This window comes from Melozone crissalis, unplaced genomic scaffold (genome assembly GCF_028551555.1).
Source record: "Melozone crissalis strain CALT ecotype California unplaced genomic scaffold, PUWL_Pcris_2 ptg000068l_1, whole genome shotgun sequence".
NCBI lineage: Eukaryota > Metazoa > Chordata > Aves > Passeriformes > Passerellidae > Melozone > Melozone crissalis.
In genome coordinates, this window is record NW_026535846.1 from 11,232,641 (window position 1) to 11,252,221 (window position 19,581).

A 19,581-nucleotide genomic window follows, 5' to 3' on the forward strand; every position below is an offset into this window, starting at 1 on the left:
GGAAGTGAAAAGACAATGAAGGTGAAGCTGATCCCAGAACTCAGAATCCAGAACTAATCACTATAATCACTTATACAGATTCTTGATGTTGCTTTTCAATTGCTGAAAATAGTCTGATTTATGGATTTACACTTTTCTGGAAGCATTAATTGTGCTTCCTGCCCACAAAACACTGCCCATACAGGAATTATAGATGAAAGTTTGAACTGAAGATTTGAATTTGCTATTCATGTATCTCATGAATGTACCAAAGAACTCTATATTCCTACAAATTGTCTTGATGTTTTTTGACATGACAGATATGAGAGAGAATTACAGCATCATAATTACAGCTGCACACACACTGTGATGGTAATAGGTACCTTATAAATATCTGGGATAGATTAGATTAGATTAGATTAGATTAGAAACATTTGCAGATGAACACTTTGAGGAAATGATGAGCACATGCAAAATTCAGGAGGGCCTCATCTCTGAGTACATATATTTATTCTACACATTGGGATTCTCAACACCCCACCTAGCAAAGTGTCATTTACTCTAGGATGGAATGAAATACCCTGTGGTTGCCTTCTCCTGCATTTTCATTGCTGCTGGCAGGTTTTGTGAGTCTCTTCTCACTTGTGTATTTGGAAGTTAAATTTAAAGAGATATGTTTTATTTGCATTTTTTGACAGAACAATGAAAAACTTTCAGCTACTCTTCAGTCCCATCTGAATATATCCACAGCAAGGTAATGAGGAATTGGGCTGCAGTTTGACATTTTATGTAATGCCTGAATTGAAATCTCAGGCTCACTACATCTCTGTCTCACTGGCAAATAAATAAATTAATTTCTAGTGCTAGAGGACTGACAGCACACTGTGGATGAAGTCCATGCTACAGAAAAAACAGGAGGGTGGAGAATGCTCATGACCATCCTATGCCATAATCACAAAATCATGCACATCTGAAGCCCTTTTTGTTGGACAGTACATGTGAAGCCTGCTTGGTGAACATCCAGATTGTATTCCCAGTATGATAACTGGGGGGGCTGATCCAAACCACAAAAAGTAATTTAGAGATTTTTATAAAACCCTGGGAATAATTTTTAGCATATTAAGATACATTTTCCAAAGGACTTCACTGAATTTATGGGAATGCAGATATCAATGGATGCTCATCATTACACTAAGAATTTCCTTTCATACATTTTTAGAGTGAAAATTTGACCACAGATAAACAGAAGAAAAAAAATAGGGATATTGTGTCATGTGTCTAATATCTCTCAGAGCTCCATGTCTGTTGCAATTAAGAAAACTCCACATGGTGTGTAAACATGTTAGCATTGGCATGAATCTTTTAGCCTGTTTTTTTTTCCCCTCACAAGAACTGAGAAATAATAGCAGGATACCTTTATGCTGCTCAGTCACTGTGAGGCACAGCACAGGGACATGGACTTCTACTGGCAGTGTCACACTATTTATCTGCTTAATTTCCATTATCTTTAATGAGAATTGCATGGATAAATCTCTGTGCTTATAAAAACTTAGGGCATCCTTCAATCTTGATTGCTCGCTAGCAGGAGCAATTCTTTCCTGCCTGGACACCAGAATGCAGAGCATATTCAAGCAGTGAGTTCTGCTTGGCAGCATGAGGGGCAACCACAGTGGATGTAAAGCTTCTCCAGAGCTCTCTGTGTCACACATGTACAGCAGCCCTGAACTCCACAAGCTGCAGTAGGAGCCCACTGTGAGCACGAGCACAGAGCAAGGGCCTTGCTAAGTTGTGAGTGCTGTGTCAGCCCTGCCATGGGGCTGTGTTAGATGTGAGACAAGGCAAAGCATAACAGGCTGTGGTGACACACAAGGAGTAGTGGCTTGTGCTTGTCCTTCTTGGTGAGACTTGGCCAGAGCTGGGAGAAAAGGAACAGCCTGGGCATACGTGAAGCACTGCCAGGATCCAGGGGCACTGGCAACCTTGCCAGCTCAGAAGGGTCACTCACCAAGAGGCCACCTGTGAACATTCTGTTCATGCACAGTGTCCAGCATGTGCCACATTCTCCTGTGGCCTTACAACCACAACCCTTGCTGCAGCACAGTGCCATGGGAAGATGAAGGACAAGAAACAGATGCAGCCACTGTATGTGACCAAGAGAGATGTTCAGGCTGCACCTTCAGTCAAAAGTCCTCAGGGGTGTCCCAGCAACTGATGAACAGCTTGAGCAGCAGGACCAGGACTGGGAGTCAGACCAGAGCAGCCTGCCCTTGGAAGTCTGGGTTTCCACCAAGTTGCCAGTTCAGTGAGTCCCAAAACCTCAGTTGAGACAAAGGTTCTTTCAGCCAGTTCTCTACAACCTAAATCTGCCAGAATGGATAAAGAACTCCAGTTGAAATATCTTTATGTTCAACAAAGGTCTTGCACCTGAATTAGTATCTCCAGAGACCATCAGACAGCACCATTTTCTGAAACAGTCTTACAAAATGCAGTAGAAAGTGCTGGCATCTATAGCAACTTTCCCAAAGCACTCTTCAGGCCAAATAAGGAATTTATTTTCAAAGAATCCCTCTGCAAAAGAATTCAGGTCACACAGTCTATAGAAAATATTTTGCTTCTAATTACTACTACACTGACTAGGCATAAAGAGTACTGCAACAATTACTGTTGTCTTTGCACACACTGGACTTTGTATTAGCACAGAGAAGAAAATACATGGAGAAAAAATACATAGAGAACACTGACAGAGTTGGGTGGATTGTTCTGGAGGATGTCTCTGCAGTAAAACTGAGCTCTGCCCAGGCCCAAAGCTGCATTTACTAAAGTCATGTAGCTGCTATCAACCCAAACTATTAAACCTGTCTACAAAGACGTGTGGATTCCCACTCACCCAGATTTGCAATAGGGTCAGTTCAGTCACACATTTGAGTGTCTGTGTTATTCAGAGGCAATTTATCTCACAGGCTGAGCCTGTATGGTCTAACCCACCACAACACCTAAAGGAAAAACATTCCTACAGCCCCACAATTTGGAAGCACACACATGTGCTTAACTCTGCTCCATGAGCATGGATATCCCTGTGTGGGACTGGAGCTTGCACACAGCAGGTTCTCTGTTTTCATGTGCAAGTTACAATCAATACTTCTGATTCAGAGTTACCATTTCTTTCTCCGTTTCCCCATCCCTGTTTCCTACAGTGGCTGTCCCTAAACTATCAGTCTGCAGCCATAGGCATCACATTGGGAACTAAGAGCTTTAAGCAGTGGTTTTTCCTCAGGAACATGGGTTACTGCCTTTGCACAGCAAGACAGAGTGGCAGTGACACAGAAGTAGGCATGGAGCAGTGTTTTCAAAATGCTTAGCTCCAGAACTTTCTCTTTTCATTATTTAATATTAGAAGTAATAGAGTTGCATTTGACTGACACACAGCCTTGGCTGCTCTTAAAGTCACACTACAAAAGCCTTAGCAAGTCATCTATTCTTTCCTCATGCTAGTATAAGGTTTTACCATACACTGCACCTTCAGTGTTTTGTCCAGCTAAGGTACAATGGAAGAAACAAAAGTTCTGCTCAATTTTCAGCCTTCTGAAAATATCTACTAAGCCTGAGAGGTGTACGACCTCCCAGCAGTGCTTCCCAAACACCCTGGTCCCAAACTAGGGGAAATAGGTTGTAATTTGTTTCTCCACATGATGTCTTTTCATACCTCACCCTTTTTCTCAGATCATTTGTCAAGAGTTCACTGATCTCTTCTTATTAGTTACAGGGACTACAAGAAGACAGAAAAAGAATGTTTGACCAAGCATATAATGAGTCATGGGTTTAATTTAGTTCCACCAGAATCTCAATGTGACCTTGAAACCTTCTAACACAATAAATCAGACCAGAGGGTATCAGCAGAAGGTGTCTGGCAGATCCCAGTGGATACTAACTCCGTGGGGTCTGCTTCGGGGGGCATCCCGACTAGGAGAAGCCCATTAAAGAGCCGTCTCGGTGTGGAGCCTGCTCTCCACGAAAGCCACCCGTGGGGCTCTGCTCCCGCGGAGGAAAAGCGGACACGGTCACCCAACCCGAGCTCGTCGGAAGGCACCGGAGCATGGCCCCACCGCCGGGCGCGGGTCCCGCGGGCCGCGGCTGCTCCGCGGGCGGGAGGGCAGCCCAAAGGGCGGGCGGGCTTCGAGCCCCGCGTCCGGGGTCGCCCCTGTCCGCGGCCCCCCGTGGCGGAGCGGCTCCACCCCGGCCGTGTCAGTCACGCCGCTGTGCCGGGCCGGGCCGGGCGGCGGGCGCGGGGCGCGGGCGAGGAGGGGGCCGGGGCGGGGGCGGACCTGCTCACCCCGCCTCCCGCCGCCGCTCGCTGCCGCCGGGGCTGCGGGGCAGGACCCGCCGCCGAGCATCCTCCGGCCGCGGGGCCTCGCTGTGCTCCTCGCCGGGGCGGCAGGCGGTGGCAGGTGCCCCAGCCCGGGACCTTCCGGAGCGCCCACCCCGCAGCTCGGGCGTAGCGGATCCCTCCCTCTCCGCTCCCGTCCATCACTCGGGGGGTCGAGGGCTGGCGGCGGCAGGACCCCCTCCGCCCCCTGCTTGCCCCCCCCACTACCCAATCGAAGGGGCCACCTAAAAGCCGCGGGAGAAGATTATGGCAACGTGAGCGAGCAGCGGAGCCGCCTGGCCGGACCCCCCGTACCCGCGGAGCGGAGCGCGGAGCCGCGCGGTCGCCCCAGCCCGAGCGCTGTTCGCGGCGGTGTCCGAGCGGAGCGGAGCGGCCTCCAGCCCTGCCCCAGGTTTGTGAGCTTTGCTGTCCGAACGAGGCCCCGGGAAGGCGCGGTCCCGCTGCCGGAGCTACTGCCGAGGCCGCGGCACGGACAGCCCAGCGCGGGGACTCGACGTCTCCCGGGCGCTCCGTCTGTCCCGTTCCGCCGGTCCATGTCCCGCCGCCCCCTCGGGGCAGCGCCGGCACCTGGCCCGGCCCCGGGCAGGGGCAGCCCCGAGCCGAGCTCCCCTCCCGGCCCCGGGCGGGGCGGCGGGCGCTCCCCGGGCCGGCGACCACGGGGCGGCTGCTCTGTCAGAGCCGCGAGAGCGGAGCCCGCGGGGAGCCCCCGCCTGCGGCCACCTCCCGACGGCAGCGGGCGGACGCGCCGCGGGGATAAAGGCTCGGGAGGAGCGGAGGGACAGGGTTCAGAGTTCGCCTTGCGGGTGATGGAGGGAGCGCGGCCGTCGGGGCTGAGCTGTCTCCGCCGCTGCATCACCGCAGCCCCGGCCAGCTGCCCTCGGCACTGCCATTTTTGGATTTTGCGGGGTTTTTTCTCTAATCGTAAAACGTGGCGAGGCCGGATACCGCCTCTTGTAGTTAACAAGCCGGGCTCTTTGGAGGGAGAGGCGTTAAACAGAGCCCCTTCTGCTTTATTTCACTAAGTAATTAAAGTCATCCACGCTAAGTAAGGTGTGGATGACTTTAATTGTTTCTACAATGCAGAAAATACACCAATAATTAACAGGTTAATACTAACTGAGATTATTTAAATCCAGGAATATTTTTAGGACATTGCCTTTGGGGAAATAAAGGGAGTGTCCCAATAGTGAAAAGTATGTGTTTATATTTGGAGTAACAACAATGCAGAAATTAAAGAGAATTAAGAAAGACATCAAAAGTCTCCATCCCATTTCTGTTATTAACTCCTCCATCTCACATTACTGTGCAGCATTTCTAAAAACAAGCAGTCCAAGTTTTGTAATGTTCTTCCCTTTTCAAGACCTGACATTTAAAATGGGTCGATTTCTGAGCCTTTCTATTCCAGCTAACCAACCTAGCTAACAGATAAGGTGCTGTACGAAGGATAATTGTGCACCATTTATAATTATTGTCTGCTTAAGCAATCCCTAAGAAAGCTGAAATATTTAAACATTCACATTTCTGCTAGTCACAGTGATGTGCTACTGTTGTTCTGAATGCATGCATGATGTCCTGGGACTAAATTATGAGGTTTTAATGTTAAACAGGTTTTTAAAAGCATGTTTGGCTTCAAAAATGTCCTGTGTGATTTGAATATTGGAAAGAGAAAAATTACTTAAACCCTTCTTCTGAAATTGAAACATTATTCTCAACTTGCAAAATAAATGGAAAGTTATGTTTTGTTACTGAATAGGGACTTGCTTTAAAGAAGGGGTTTCTTTAAACATTTTCAGAGGCAATTTGCATTGTTTTGATTGAGCTTAACTGAGCACAGAGTAGTGGCACAGGTTTAGTTAGTTAAGGAAGATGTCCATTGTGGTTGTGGTTTGGGAATACAGAGAATTTTTGAACAATGAAGGTAATGAAGCCGCTGATAAAATCAGATCACACACCCTTTGTTACAGTATCCTAGGTCTCAACAGTCTTAACAGGAAGATCTTCATTTTGATGGCTTTTTAACTTACTGTTTAATTTCTTTTAAGTTATCCACCACTTTACTTATGCCTATGTAAATTATTATTTTTGCCTTGATTATCTGTAAGTTTGAACATATTTATATACAGTTCTGTTATTTACATGAAATCTGAAGAGGCCATATTAGTTTACAAAACAGACTGCTCATTTTTCCAATAGTGACTTTTTTTGGGGTTTTTAAGCTTCTGTAAAACTAATAGTGAATCCATATCAAGGCTTTTAAAATCATACCCAAATCTTTCCAACATTCTAAGTTATGGACAAGTGCACTCTGGGAAGATAACACTTTTGCAATGAATGTTTATAAGCATTGGAGCAGCAAAATAGTAGAATCTTAAGTTGGCTGGATTAAAAAAAAAATCTGCTTTAGTTAATTAGTTAATTATTTCCTTAAAATAATTCACTTGTTAAACCCTAGAAAAAGATAAACAGAATGGCACATGCAGCAAGTACAATACCAGCTCTGCACCACACAGAGAAGAATAAATTAAGCTTTGCTCCACATGCAGGATTTTGACATTAAAGATCCACAGGAATGAAGATGCCAAGTCATTCCCCCACTCTGCTCTCAGCTATCAAGGCAGCAGAAGGGTTAACTCTAGAAAAATTAATTCTACACAGTACCAGAACAATAGTGGTGGGGAGAGGGGCGAAGGGGAGAGCTGAATAGTGCTGGAAGCCTATTAGATGTGGTCAGGAGAACTCCCACTGCTGCAGCAGGGCCAGTGGCTCACCCTGAACAGGGATTTCCACAGGACCTGTACTCCAGGGACAACAAGGTTAACTTTAGGATGAAGCAAACATGTTGCAATTGACACCAAAGGTATCTCTAAAAGTGATGCTCTACAAGAACATAGCCCAAACCTGTTTCCTGGGAAAGAGAACTTTTGGGAATTTAGATTGCTTCCTTGCCAGATTGCTTTGAAATAAAATAAGGACATTTTTAGAAGGAATATCCAGTTTTCAGCTTTCATGAATAGGAATGTGGCCCTTTTTCCAAAAATTAAATTACCTGAAGGCAAAGCTGTTTCCATGAAAGGAAGATGCATGATAGAGATTTTTTTTTTTTTTTTTTTTTGTTCTGGCAGTTTAAGAATTCTGTGTGCTGGATGAAATAATTGAGTATCTTATAAGATTTTACTTTAATTAATATTTTTTCCCAACAGCTCAACATTCTCTTCTTGGAGGCTCTTTCTTTTCCTGTTGACGATAAAGATGGAAAGAAAGTGGATATTGGAGAATTTTCATTTTATCTTTTTTGGTGTGCTCTGTCTCCTTTTCATAGATGGAGGTAAACTAGAACAAGTAAAACGTAAGTAGACTTCAAACAAAGCTGTCACATTCACCTAAATTGGACATTTTCCTCCTATTTTCAGACTTGGTTCAGAAAAGAATGTCCCAAACCTTCTAACATTCTTCCTCCTTCTAATCCTGTATTTAGTGGAATCAGGCCACAGCTACACTTGGGGTACATTTTCCTGAAGCTGTACAGGTTATAGTGCATCATAAAGAACATAACACATCAGTTGGAAAATCTGTTTTATTTCAAATATCCTGAGTCAAGAGTGTGCTTAATTCTATTTAGTAACCTCTATAAACATATGACAGATTATCTGGATCTGTCCCATGTGTAAGACTATGGTGCTGAAGTTTTCAGCTAGTGTAAAGCTAGTCCAAGATTGTTCTGTTGTGTTGTAAAAACAACCTCAAATGAACTGGATTAGATTCTCAACATCCATTGAGAAAATTAAGAGTCTCTCTCTTAAAAAGCTGTCAAAAACTTGATGAGAAGAATTGAAAAGAATACAAACAAAATAAAGGGAGCATTTCTGTAAAGCCTGTCATCTGTGGGAGATGTTAACATATTTAAGAAATCATGGCAAGCAGGAATAGCTACCCAAATAAACCTAGGAGTTATTGACTGCTTCAGCCTTGTTAGTAGGTCTCTGGCATGCTCTCCCTACCTGCACAGGTTGGGTTTTGGCCTCCTTCTTACAAAAGACATTATTTGCCCTTAAAAATTTTTAGCCTCAGTATTAGCAGGTTCTGCTTCCAAGGAAGATGGGAGAAAAAAAAAGAGAATGAGTTTCAGAAAGGCCCTCTGCCCCACTGAACTCACAGAAAAACCATGTGCAGGAACCTTGTTCAAAGAAAGAACAGTGAGAAATTGCCAAACTCCAGCTGTCTGCTTTTTCACATCCTGTGTTCCATTTGTTATGCTCCTGTGTGAAGGGAAAACAGATCAGAGCTTCTACTAACAGTCCCTAGCTCTGGCTACTTTCTTCTAGCCCAGTGAATGTGAAGACTGTCCCTGGCTTGGATTAGCACATGGAAGATGGGTATGTTTTTAAGATATCCCGAAGTATCATCTATACTGTGGGTAATGAATTAAACTGTACTTGGATATCATTAAGATAACAGAAAGGAATTTCCACATGGAAGCACATGAGAAACACCCTTTTATTGTAGAGATCTGAGGTTTCAGTGTGAAACCATAGTGTGACAGGAAGGGATAGGACAATAATGTCTGACCTGTATGTGGATTTCTGCAAGTCTGTAACTGCAAGATCAGAAGTGCTTAGTGAACAAAAGATTTAAAATATTTTGAAAGCTGATGCATGAATTATTTCAGCATCTCTCTGTGGTACAACCTGGGATTTTCCTCAGTTGGACCAATTGCTTTGGTTTTGCAATGAAGAGATTTAGTTTCCTATAAGCCTGTTTGAGTGATCAGGCACTTAAATTTTCTTACCTAAACATGTGAAAGGATAAACTCACCTGTACAAAAGCCATTTAATCATCATTTCAGGAGTTGCAATTTTGGAAAAAAAAATGGGAGGCCATGCCATTTATTTTTGTTTGGAAGTTAAGTAAAAACAGCATGTGGAATTAAGGGTCTTTCTGTTCTGTAATTCTTCAGGAAAAGAAAAAGTAGTTTACAGAAAACTGCACATCTAAATATACTTCATAAAAATGGAATGGAAATTTTCATTCATAGCTCTTTCAATTTTTTACTGTTTTACAGATTCAGATACATACTGTGTGTTTCAAGATAAGAAATACCATGTAGGAGAAAGATGGCATCCTTATCTAGAACCGTATGGCCTTGTTTACTGCGTTAATTGTCTTTGCTCAGAGGTAGGACTGCTGAATTATTGATCCTACAACTCCTGCTTGCTTCATTGACTAGAATCCTTTCTCATGCAGCTAACATTTGACAAAGCCCAAACCTATTTTCACTAGTGGGTCGTGGTCAGGCTGCAGGAAATAGAGGCAGGTGGTCCTAGTGAAAGGAAAATATTAACAGAGAAGGCCAATACTGGCAAAAAATCCTTGCATAGCATAGACAAAACAACTCCTTAATTAGCAAGAAGCTTTGTGGATGCTGGGCATTACATCTCAACTGATCAGGCCCCACTACCTAAATATAATCCTTGCAGTTCCACCAATGTGGATGATTATGCTGAACCTGAATTTAGTACTTTGATCTATGTACACTGCCAACATCTTCCAGTCAAAGAATCTGCTGCCCTAAAGTGCTGAAGGAACAGGCTTAGATATCACTGTTAGTAAAAGTCAGTCAAAGAATGAGATAATGAAACATGAGAAAAGGTTGTGGGGAGCAGAGAGAATTGGATAGAACATGAAAGGGCTCCCATCAGTTGATGGCTGATGCAAAAACACAGCAGTCAGAGATCCCCACAGTATGTCAGATTCAGCTGGGAGGAGGCACAGAAATGAGGGCAGTTTATGTCCCTTAGAGTACTTTAAAATAAACAGTAAGGGATCTTAATCACTAACACATGAGACACTCCAGATGCTGAGTTCTGTCTGCTATATTTAATGAAGAATAAAGTATTCCTCGCTCTTTTCCCTCCCTGCAAGTGTAAAATATTGGGCCCCTGTGCAGCATTTGCTCTGAGGGAATCTGCTACTACAATTCAGTAGAGATGCACAAACAGTAGTCCCACAAGTTTAGCTGCAGAATGCAGCTGTGAGAGAAAAAACACTGTAGTAGGAAGGAAAGGAAAGTGTTTGTTTAGAGCAAAAAGGAGTTTCCACTCAACTTTTGCTGATGTATATGCCAAGTTGAAAACTCCCTCAGAGTTTGTGTGGAGTGAAACACTCATTAAATCACTGGAAGAATGTGTCATGGGTGGGGAAAAAATTAACTGTAAATCCTTGAGATCTGGATACAAATAAATGCTCAATGGTTTTTAGAGAGATGTTGGACAGTTTGGAGGGATGGGAAAGTGCCTGGTCAGCTCCTCTAGACAACAACATTGCTGGGACCCAGACACACCCACATACTATGAGACACCGAAAAACAGAGTCTGTTTTATTTTTTAACTTGGGTGTGGAAGACAAAGTGATAGTTCAGGGCAGCAGATTTAGTAAAGAAGGAAACTGCTTATGGTACTTTCCAGTACATGCAACTCAGAAGTGGACTGGACTTTATTCCCTTGTTTGCTATGTTTTACCTTTGGTGTGCCATGAGCATGCAAAATGTAACCTGGGATAATTTCAGCACTGAGGATGCTGAGGGATCTCTCAGATGTGACTCTTGTTGTCTAGAAGGAAGATGATTGCAAATAACAACTGTAGCATCCAACCACTCATTTGAGTTTTGTCCTGGCCAAAATCATGCCCTCAGAGCACTGATCTACCATGAAAGCTCCTGAAGCTTCATCAGTTTCATGAAGTTTCCTTCAGGAAACCCTCAACAATTTATAATTTTAGCAAAATAAAGGCATTAGAAAACATATTATGACATAGCACAAGCACAGGGCATAAACCTGACATATGACAGTGTAAAAGATGAAAGTGAAGTGTGCCACAGACAGCAAGTCAGAGAGATCTAAGTCAGAGATATGATTCCCTGGCAGGATCTGTAGAGAGTCTGATGCAGCAACTGATCCCCTTACACTGCAGAGAAAAGCAAAAAAATCCCCAGGGGTCTTTATGTCCAGTGTATCAAAATGTCTTTGCTGGCCACAGACACCGTGATCCACGTGATGTCTGCACAAAACAAGTCACATCAGCCAGGCAGCAGACAGAGATCTCTGCTCTGTCTCTAAACAGTCTGTCTGTCCATCCCCCCAGCACACACACTTCTGATGTTTAAGAAAAAGGCAAGGCAAATTAACTAAACAGAGGCCAAGTTATACAGCCTGGCACTAAAAAAAAAAGCTTTCCTGTTTTTGTGTGTGTATAGTATTGTATTTTTACAAGTTATAATTTACATACTTAAGCCAGAATAAAACTAAACATAATTCAGTGTTCTCACCCTGTTCCCCCTTCCTTTTACAACCCCTCCTCCCCTCCAGTTCATAGTGGAGCCTGTTGACTGTTACTGTCAAGTAAAATAGAGCACTCACAATTTGTCAGATCATTATTTTACTCCCTAAAATACAGTTTTTTAAAGCAGTTTTTTGCTGTGTTCACAGTCATATCTGCAGATCTCAGGCTGAATGACTGCTCTCCACCCTCAGCACTGCTAGCCCAGCTTTGGGAGAGAGATCATCCAACACTGTCTGGTACCTGATGCAGAAATGTGACCTTGGCCCTGGCTTAGAGAGACTGACCAGCACTTGGGTCGTGCTGTGGTGCTGGGGCTGTTCTCCCAGCTACCACTGTGAGTGCAGGTGTAAGATCAGTCTCACTAAGCACAGGATCAGGTAAAATGGCTCTGTCCTGAGGCACACAGTGGAGTCTGGCTGGCAGTGTGGAGCAGCAAAGTTGGCCTGCAGAATTTTATCACAGCTGACCATGCACAGCAAGTAAACATTCACCTCAGGAGATTCCACAGGACTTAAAATGAAAAAGAGTGAGGTCACAGAACAGGACAAGCCAGCAACATGGAGACAGGTCAGCAGGCAGTGCCAGCCCCTCTTCCACAGCAGTGCTTCACAGGCTCCCACGTCTGCTGGGCAAGCAGCTGTGCAGAGCAGGGATAGTCCCTGTTCTGTCAAGATCCTACAGTCTAAAATTTGCTCCTCTTCTACAAAATCAGTATATTTCATTTCAGTTCTTATTGGAAACAGATGGTGATAATCATGTTTAGTGTCTCTTTCCAAAGCAGATGCACAACTGTAGTTTGTGGCTAGCAATGATCTAACAGTAGGATTCCAGCCTGTGGTCTGCAGATATTTGTCAATGAATTATTTTGAAAGGGATGAATAGAAAAGCCTATACATCTGCTGTCTAGGGAACTCTGCACATCCACTGAAAACATTTCAGTGCTCCAGAAGGCATATGAAAATAAAGTAGGTTTAGTCCTGACACCACCTAAAACTACAGTCATAACTTAGTATCAATGTCCATGCTGAAAGATCTTTCTTGTTATAAATATGAGCAACTCAGAGGTAAATTAAGAGGATGAATTATAGATGGGAAATGGGAATTTGAAATGGATAGTCTTTTCTGGTTACAGACACTGGAGAATGAAAATTCCCTCTGTTTTAATTATAAATCAAACTTAGATGTGGTCAAATAGAATATTATGTTAATGACATGAATAATGAACCCTATTCCCAAGACTTAACTCATGTTTCTTAGAAAATGGCTACTTACCATCTGGGTTTTTTTGTCTACTGGGAAAGCAATAAAAGGAAAACAAAAGACTCTCCACAGTTTTCAGGAACAATTACAGATGCTATTGTCTCTTGTGGTCTTGAACTAACCCTCAGTAGGGGATATCTCAGAGATCTACCATTTATCCATGTCTTAGTTTTGGAAATGTAACTCCTAAGCATAATCTGCTCAAAAGAAAAAGACAAATGGAAAGAAAAAGAGAAATGGAGATCATTGCTGTCTATTTTTAGATACTTCCTCCAATTTTCAGGTTTTTAAGGATTTTTGACCTCCAGCATAAATTCAAAGGCAGTGGAAGTATCTGGGCATATCTCAGTGTGAGTGAAACCAGAATGTTGTAAAAAGGCTTTTAAAAAAAAAGTTTGGATGTAGAATAGAGAACACAGAAATTTGTAAGACAGTGCATTTCATTAAAATACTATGTACTATGTTCCATCTGCAGAATGGAAATGTTTTGTGCAGCAGAATAAGATGCCCAAGTCTACACTGTGCTTCCCCTGTGCATGTACCACAGCTGTGCTGCCCACGATGCCCAGGTAATTCATATTAGTGATAAATAGTCCTTTCTGAAATAGTTATTTAAAATGCTGAGTAACAGCAAAATTAAATATTTGTGCTGGAAAACCTTTGTGAAGTAAACATCCTCCGGTATCCATTCAGGTCATGAGAGGCTTGTCCTACAGTAAGTTACAGTATTTCCCATGGTGATTTTTATTTAGGAAATTAGAAGTATAGATTTTTGAAGGGATCAGGTAAGCTACCAAGTCCAATCCCTTACAATCCAGGCAGAAAGCAGCAGTCCTTTCAATGACTGTCCATTCCAGACTCCTTATCTCTAAACTCCATCACAATAAAACACCATCTCACAATTCCTAGGTTTCTGGTTTTGGTGCTTTTCATAAGAGCAGACCAAAATATATGGTTATTTGCAATGGCTGTCTGTTAACAAGCAAGTCAAAATTGCTTTGGCAAGTGTGCATTTGTATAGTGTCACTGTACAACCAGTCTGGCAACGTTTACCTTTTACATCTCAGGTCCAGGCATAGCTTCATAATTAGTAGAGACTGTTGTAAATCATAGAAGCAGTGCTGTGGAAGTTTATGACTATATAAATCCAATTGGATACTGTATAGTAAATTCTCCAGACTGTACATTTATTATATGCTCATTATTAAGAGCCACTGTATGAAAGAGACTAAGCAGGATCTTTCACAAGCCTGTTGCAGCATTCCCGACATGGCCTAATGGCTGGGAGATTGACCGGGGCTTTTCCCTAAATGCCTGTCTTAGTGGCACCCCACATTTCCAATTATAAAAGAGTATTCATGCAGCATCATAGAAAGGGGTTTTATTTGGCTTTCTCCAGAGTTAATTTGTCTGAGGAAAGCAGCTGTTCCCTGAGCACAGCCTGTCAGCAGGAGGCAGTAAGTGCACAAAGCCAGAGGGATGTGAGTGCACAAGAAGGTTCCTGTTCAGGTGGGATTGATGTGTTCACTGCACTTACTGGATAATAAATGGTATCCACACATCAGTTTTGGGTTGGATTCATCTGCCCTGACAATTGTTTACTCTCTCTATCAGATATGTGTATCAATATTTTGATCTAGGTATCCAGAATCCTTTTTTTTTAACCAGTGACAAGGAAGAACCATTTTGAGCTTATAACTCATCTGATGCTGTGATGCTGCTTTTGTGTCTAAGGATGAGATTGAGCCCATTCAACTTTAAATACAAGTCTTTGGAGTTGGAATGTCCAGTGGAATTTTCTTAAAACATCCATTGGAGTTTTCTCTATAATGGTCTACTATGTAGGAAAGAAAATTTCTAAGGCAAAATGCTTTCTTTGGCAAACTAGAACTTAGTAAAATAGTAAGGTGCTGGGAACACAAATCCCTCTTTTGTTTCCAGATCAAAAGAAGGACTGGTGTGCTGGTGTGCCCAAAATCTGGTCAGTTTTTCCAGCTAATCTAGGCTTCAGTTGGGAAGACAATAATCTAGATACCCTTTACAGCTGTTGGAAACATGAGGGTGATTCATCCTGTCACCCAGAATGAGAAGACTTTTTCCCAGGGAGACGCCTGTCACTCTCCACTGATTATTGAGGGAACACAGGAAAACTGGATGCTTACTTTTTGACAGCTTAAGTTAAATCACAAAAGTCCTATTCAATAATTGGCATTTTCAATCAGGAACTTTTTCTATTATTTTTTAGTATCTCTGTATTGTGTTTACTATAGAAACATAAATGCTTCTAGATTGATTGGTTTTGCTTGGCAATGAAATGTTTTGGCTTTTTTCTGTTCATCAGCTTGTAAATGTCATGATACCTATGAAGATTTTAAAACATGCCACAATGATCTAGTAAGGAAAAGTAAGGCCCCGTGTAAACTCTCATTTCCATTTTATCAAGTTTAGTTCTTCCTATTCATAGTCTTCAGCTGGAATTTTGTCCTCCATGTTTAAACTGATAAGTATGGAAAATTATTAGAATGAGTCTTTCTTGAATTGTGATCTATTATCTTCTCTTAGCTGTTCATAAAATCTGTTTTTAATCAATCTGCTATAAATGATGGGCCATTACATGCTAGCTGTGCACTATCTCATTAAAAATGTGAGTCCCACTAAGGTCTGTTTTTCCCCTGATTTAATCTGTAACAATGTTAGGTAAAAGAGAACCAGGAGTCTCCTGTGATTTCAGGGGTTATTTACATTCTGCTTTCTGCAGTGATTATGTGTATAATATTTGGTACTCTATCTTCAGTGGTAATTGTTCATGCCTGATCGAATAGGTATCTCAAGCATTCTTGCAGATCTTGTGCCAACTTTCCATTCCTATGTGTCCAGCATACAATGTCTTTTGTGCAACATCCCATGATATGCAGGAAATTCACTTCTCTGGTTTTCCTGGTTATTTTTTAATGAAATGTGTGAGAACTCTGGCCATTGGCCATCCATGTGAGTTTCTCTCATAAATGCTCATTATATTCTGTCACATATGGTTCCCCTCCATTTCTCAAGCTGCATTAGAGAAATGAGTAATGCTAGTCAGAGGGACCTGGGGCTCTTCTCTTGCCTCTCTGCAGGCCTTGTAGAGTGTAACTGCACAAATCACTGTCTCCTTATTTAATGAAGCAGAGGTAATGCCATGAGGCAGCATCTTGCATTGGACATTGAACTACTTAGCTACCTAAGTGAAGGAGCTGTTGAAAGGATTCCTTTGAGAAAAGTTGGCACTGCTCTCCCCCTGGAATTAATGTCTTCTGCATCCATAGTGACACTGGTCTCACTGACACAAAGAGATGCAGTGTTTGTATCCTGTCTCCCTGGCACCAGACATCATGAGTCTTAAGTAGTTTTCAGACATATGTTATGAAGGATCTTCTGCTTCCATCAGTGGTTCACCAGCTTCTACCACAGATTCCCTGCTAACCTTTCTTTTTAAAAATGTATTCTTTCTAGCATTGGCAAAATCCACACCTTGTTTCCTATACAGATCTAGGTGTTCCTTCCTTTTGCAGCTCTGAAAAGTATTTTACCATCTGAACTATATTCTTCTTATAATCACACATATGTAACCAAAAATCTAGGGTCACAGGAATTGAGGCTCTTTTTACACAACAGTGAGACTCAAAGGACATCACATGCTTCTGAGCTTGATCTCCTTCCTTCCACCTCAGGATGCTCCAGACATCAGAGGAGAGGGGATCTGTAGTCAGGGAGAGAATTCACCATCATTCTCAGATCTAGATCAGCTCATGACCTAAAGTGGACTTCGGAGCTTCTGCCTCCTGCCACGAAAATAAACTTCATGTCCAAGTTCTTTGGGCATTTAGCTGTGGCTGTCTTTTATGGCACTTCTATGGACAGTGCCTTCAAAGCTGGAGCATTTATTGTGGATTGTATCATTTCTACATTCAACAATTATAAATCAAAGTATTTGGAGTCTAGCTGAAGATCAAATATGTAAACCTAAGAAAAGCTTACATCAGAAGCAAAAATTCACAATTGCAGGATTCAGAAAAGGTTTCTACATTCCACTTGCTGGTTTGATTTCTCAGCAGATAAGGCTGCATGCTGATGTATGAATCAGCCCATCTGGCTCCAGTGTTTTCTAAGCTTGCTGCCCTGACTAAACACACTGCCTTCCAAGAACATTCATATTGCTAACATGTTTAAGTTTAAGCTCCTTTGGTACTATGGTTTTTCTTTATGAAATTCAAACCACTTTTCTGATGTACTTTTGTTCTTCTTTAGATACAGAAATGCAGGGTGTCACCTATATCCATAGCAGGTCTAAAGATGTACCAGATATGGTATCTCACAACAGTGGGCTGAGAACATCACCTGAAAATGAGTGAGGCTCTGTCTGCATGGTAGACAGCAGCATGACCCAGTAATACCTGAATCTTTGAAATGGCTATTTTAGATCCTGGGACAGTGCAGAACTCACTGCAAAACTTGCTGAAGAAGCAGGAAAAATGTGCCTGCCATGAGCTCAGTGCTACCTTCAGCAGTGCCTGAGCTGGTCCAGGCAACAGCCTACACTCTGCAGTATAGACAGACTCAGCATTGCAAGGTGCAGGGCATGTTGACCTGACAGACATTTTGTAAGTAAATACAGAACATGTGTGTAGTGCAGCACATCTTGCACTGAATTACAACCAAAATCTTCAACCCTTTCTGTTGGAATGCCCTGGTGGAGTGATTTTTCCATTGCAGAATACACACACATTAAACCATTTGGTGAAGAAGCTTTGGGTTCTCCCCACCTCATACACCAGAGCTCTCAGGCTTTTAGTTCTAACCTTCTTACCCTTCCATTCATGAACATTTTTGGCATGGAGGAAGGGATACTGTGCCCAGCTCTTCCATCCTCTATGCAACTCTGCTTGCTACCACCTACCCTTCTCATATCAGCAAGTGAGAGTCCTAACACTGGGTAGTTGTCAGATAGTTAAAGTTAACTTTTATTTGGAAGTAAATTTGTTTTAGAAATATAATGCTATAGGCATTCCAGGGAGACGTCTTTTTCTTATTGATATGTGCTTAGATAATTTTATTTGGTTTGTGATTTGCCTTTGTCACTACCTTCCTCAAGGAATGTTTGCTATCACAGCCAGATTGAGGTTATTGCTCATTTCCATTCTGCTTTTTTGACCATAATTTTTTAAAAAAAATCTATCTTTATATCAGCATCCAAAATGTATGTGAAAAAATACATATCTTCCCACATGGATGACAGAACTTCAATTCTTTGGACTGACATGATAGGATAGTATAAGCTGCTCAGAATTTTTCCAAGATAACTTCCAAGACCTTCAAAGAGACTTCAGAGAGGATTCAGAATGCACCAAAGCTTCATTTAATTTGTTTCCTCAGTGGTAGAGAGATTGGTGGATTCATATAATATTTTAACTTGAGAGCAGGAATTAAACTAGAGCAACCTAGAAAGTGTTTTATGAGCCCTTCAGAGTTTCTGGGCAATTGATAGGCAATTTTTTATGCAACTATAAAAGAAAACACAGGAAATTAATCTGCAGAAAATATATTAAAATGATGTGAAGAGCTTGACTATAGCCCTAGAAAGCTAAAACACAAGCAACAGCCTTTTGAATGTTTAAAGTGAAACTACATCTTTGCCTTGAATCTGGATGGAAGTTCATAGTGTCTAGATAGGGTGCTACTAGCTCCTTCAAGCAATGAATTTCATACACTTTCTACAGTCTGACCATATTAAAGACTAGCTGTGGTGATTAACTCCAAATTACCCTGGAGTTTTTAGAGCTTAACCTGGTCCTTAAAGTTATTTTAATGTAAAGCACTTTGTGGCTTAATATCCTTGACACCTGCACCTCCAAGAGGCACATATGGATTTTATTTAGAGCTGGTGTTTGCAGGTTTTGGATAGTGAACAACTTTTCAATCCACATTTATTGTCTGCCTCCACCACTACTTAACAGACAACATCATTGCACGGCTTTGGCTGTTTTTTAAAGGAACCTGAACACATCACTTTAATTTGTAATATTACAAATTTACAAAACAGATTTGTAATAATTTGGATTGTGATGCATGACTGAGGGAAAAGGCTAAATGCACATGGACTGAGGCTTGATCCACTTTCCACTGTAGTCAATCGACAGATTTCTATTAACTTTGTTTTTGGGCTCAGTCTTCTCTGAGAACAGATGCAGTTACTGATGATGATATGGTCCTTCTCTCTAGAAATCCTAAGGAATATGGTAGAAATATGAGGCAGAAGATGAAAGGGGAAACTGCCTTTTTGCTGTGCCACACAGAGTAGGTGTTTGGGCCAGGTTCCAAATCTATTTAGTTCAATGGACTTCAGATCAGACCTTGAGGTGACACGTTCGTGTAGAGTGGAAACAAAAGCAGAGGGAAGAAATTAGGCAAAAGAATTTTTAGTAGGAAAGAAATCCATTTGGTCTCATAGGCTGTGCTACAATTCCCCAAGCACCTCCAGCCACAAAGATTGTTTAAAATAATCCTAGCTGACCCCTAGAAGCTAACCCTGCACTGAAACAGTGTAACAGGTTTTCTCTGCCTGAGGTTCCTATATTTTCATGAGA

General features: G+C 42.2%; 1 protein-coding gene across 2 annotated transcripts in view; it reads left to right on the forward strand.

Annotated features, from left to right (window-relative positions):
* The first annotated feature begins 4,694 nt into the window (after nt 1-4,694).
* Nucleotides 4,695-19,581, forward strand: part of CHRDL1 (chordin like 1) — a 37,999-nt gene continuing 23,112 nt past the window's right edge. For both annotated transcript variants that reach the window (XM_054289663.1, XM_054289664.1), the window contains exons 1-4: nt 4,695-4,754; nt 7,564-7,709; nt 9,423-9,535; nt 13,434-13,527. In XM_054289663.1, the coding sequence (XP_054145638.1) occupies nt 7,613-7,709; nt 9,423-9,535; nt 13,434-13,527 (304 nt within the window). In that variant the 5' untranslated portion in view covers nt 4,695-4,754; nt 7,564-7,612. The remainder of the gene's footprint in view (nt 4,755-7,563; nt 7,710-9,422; nt 9,536-13,433; nt 13,528-19,581) is intronic.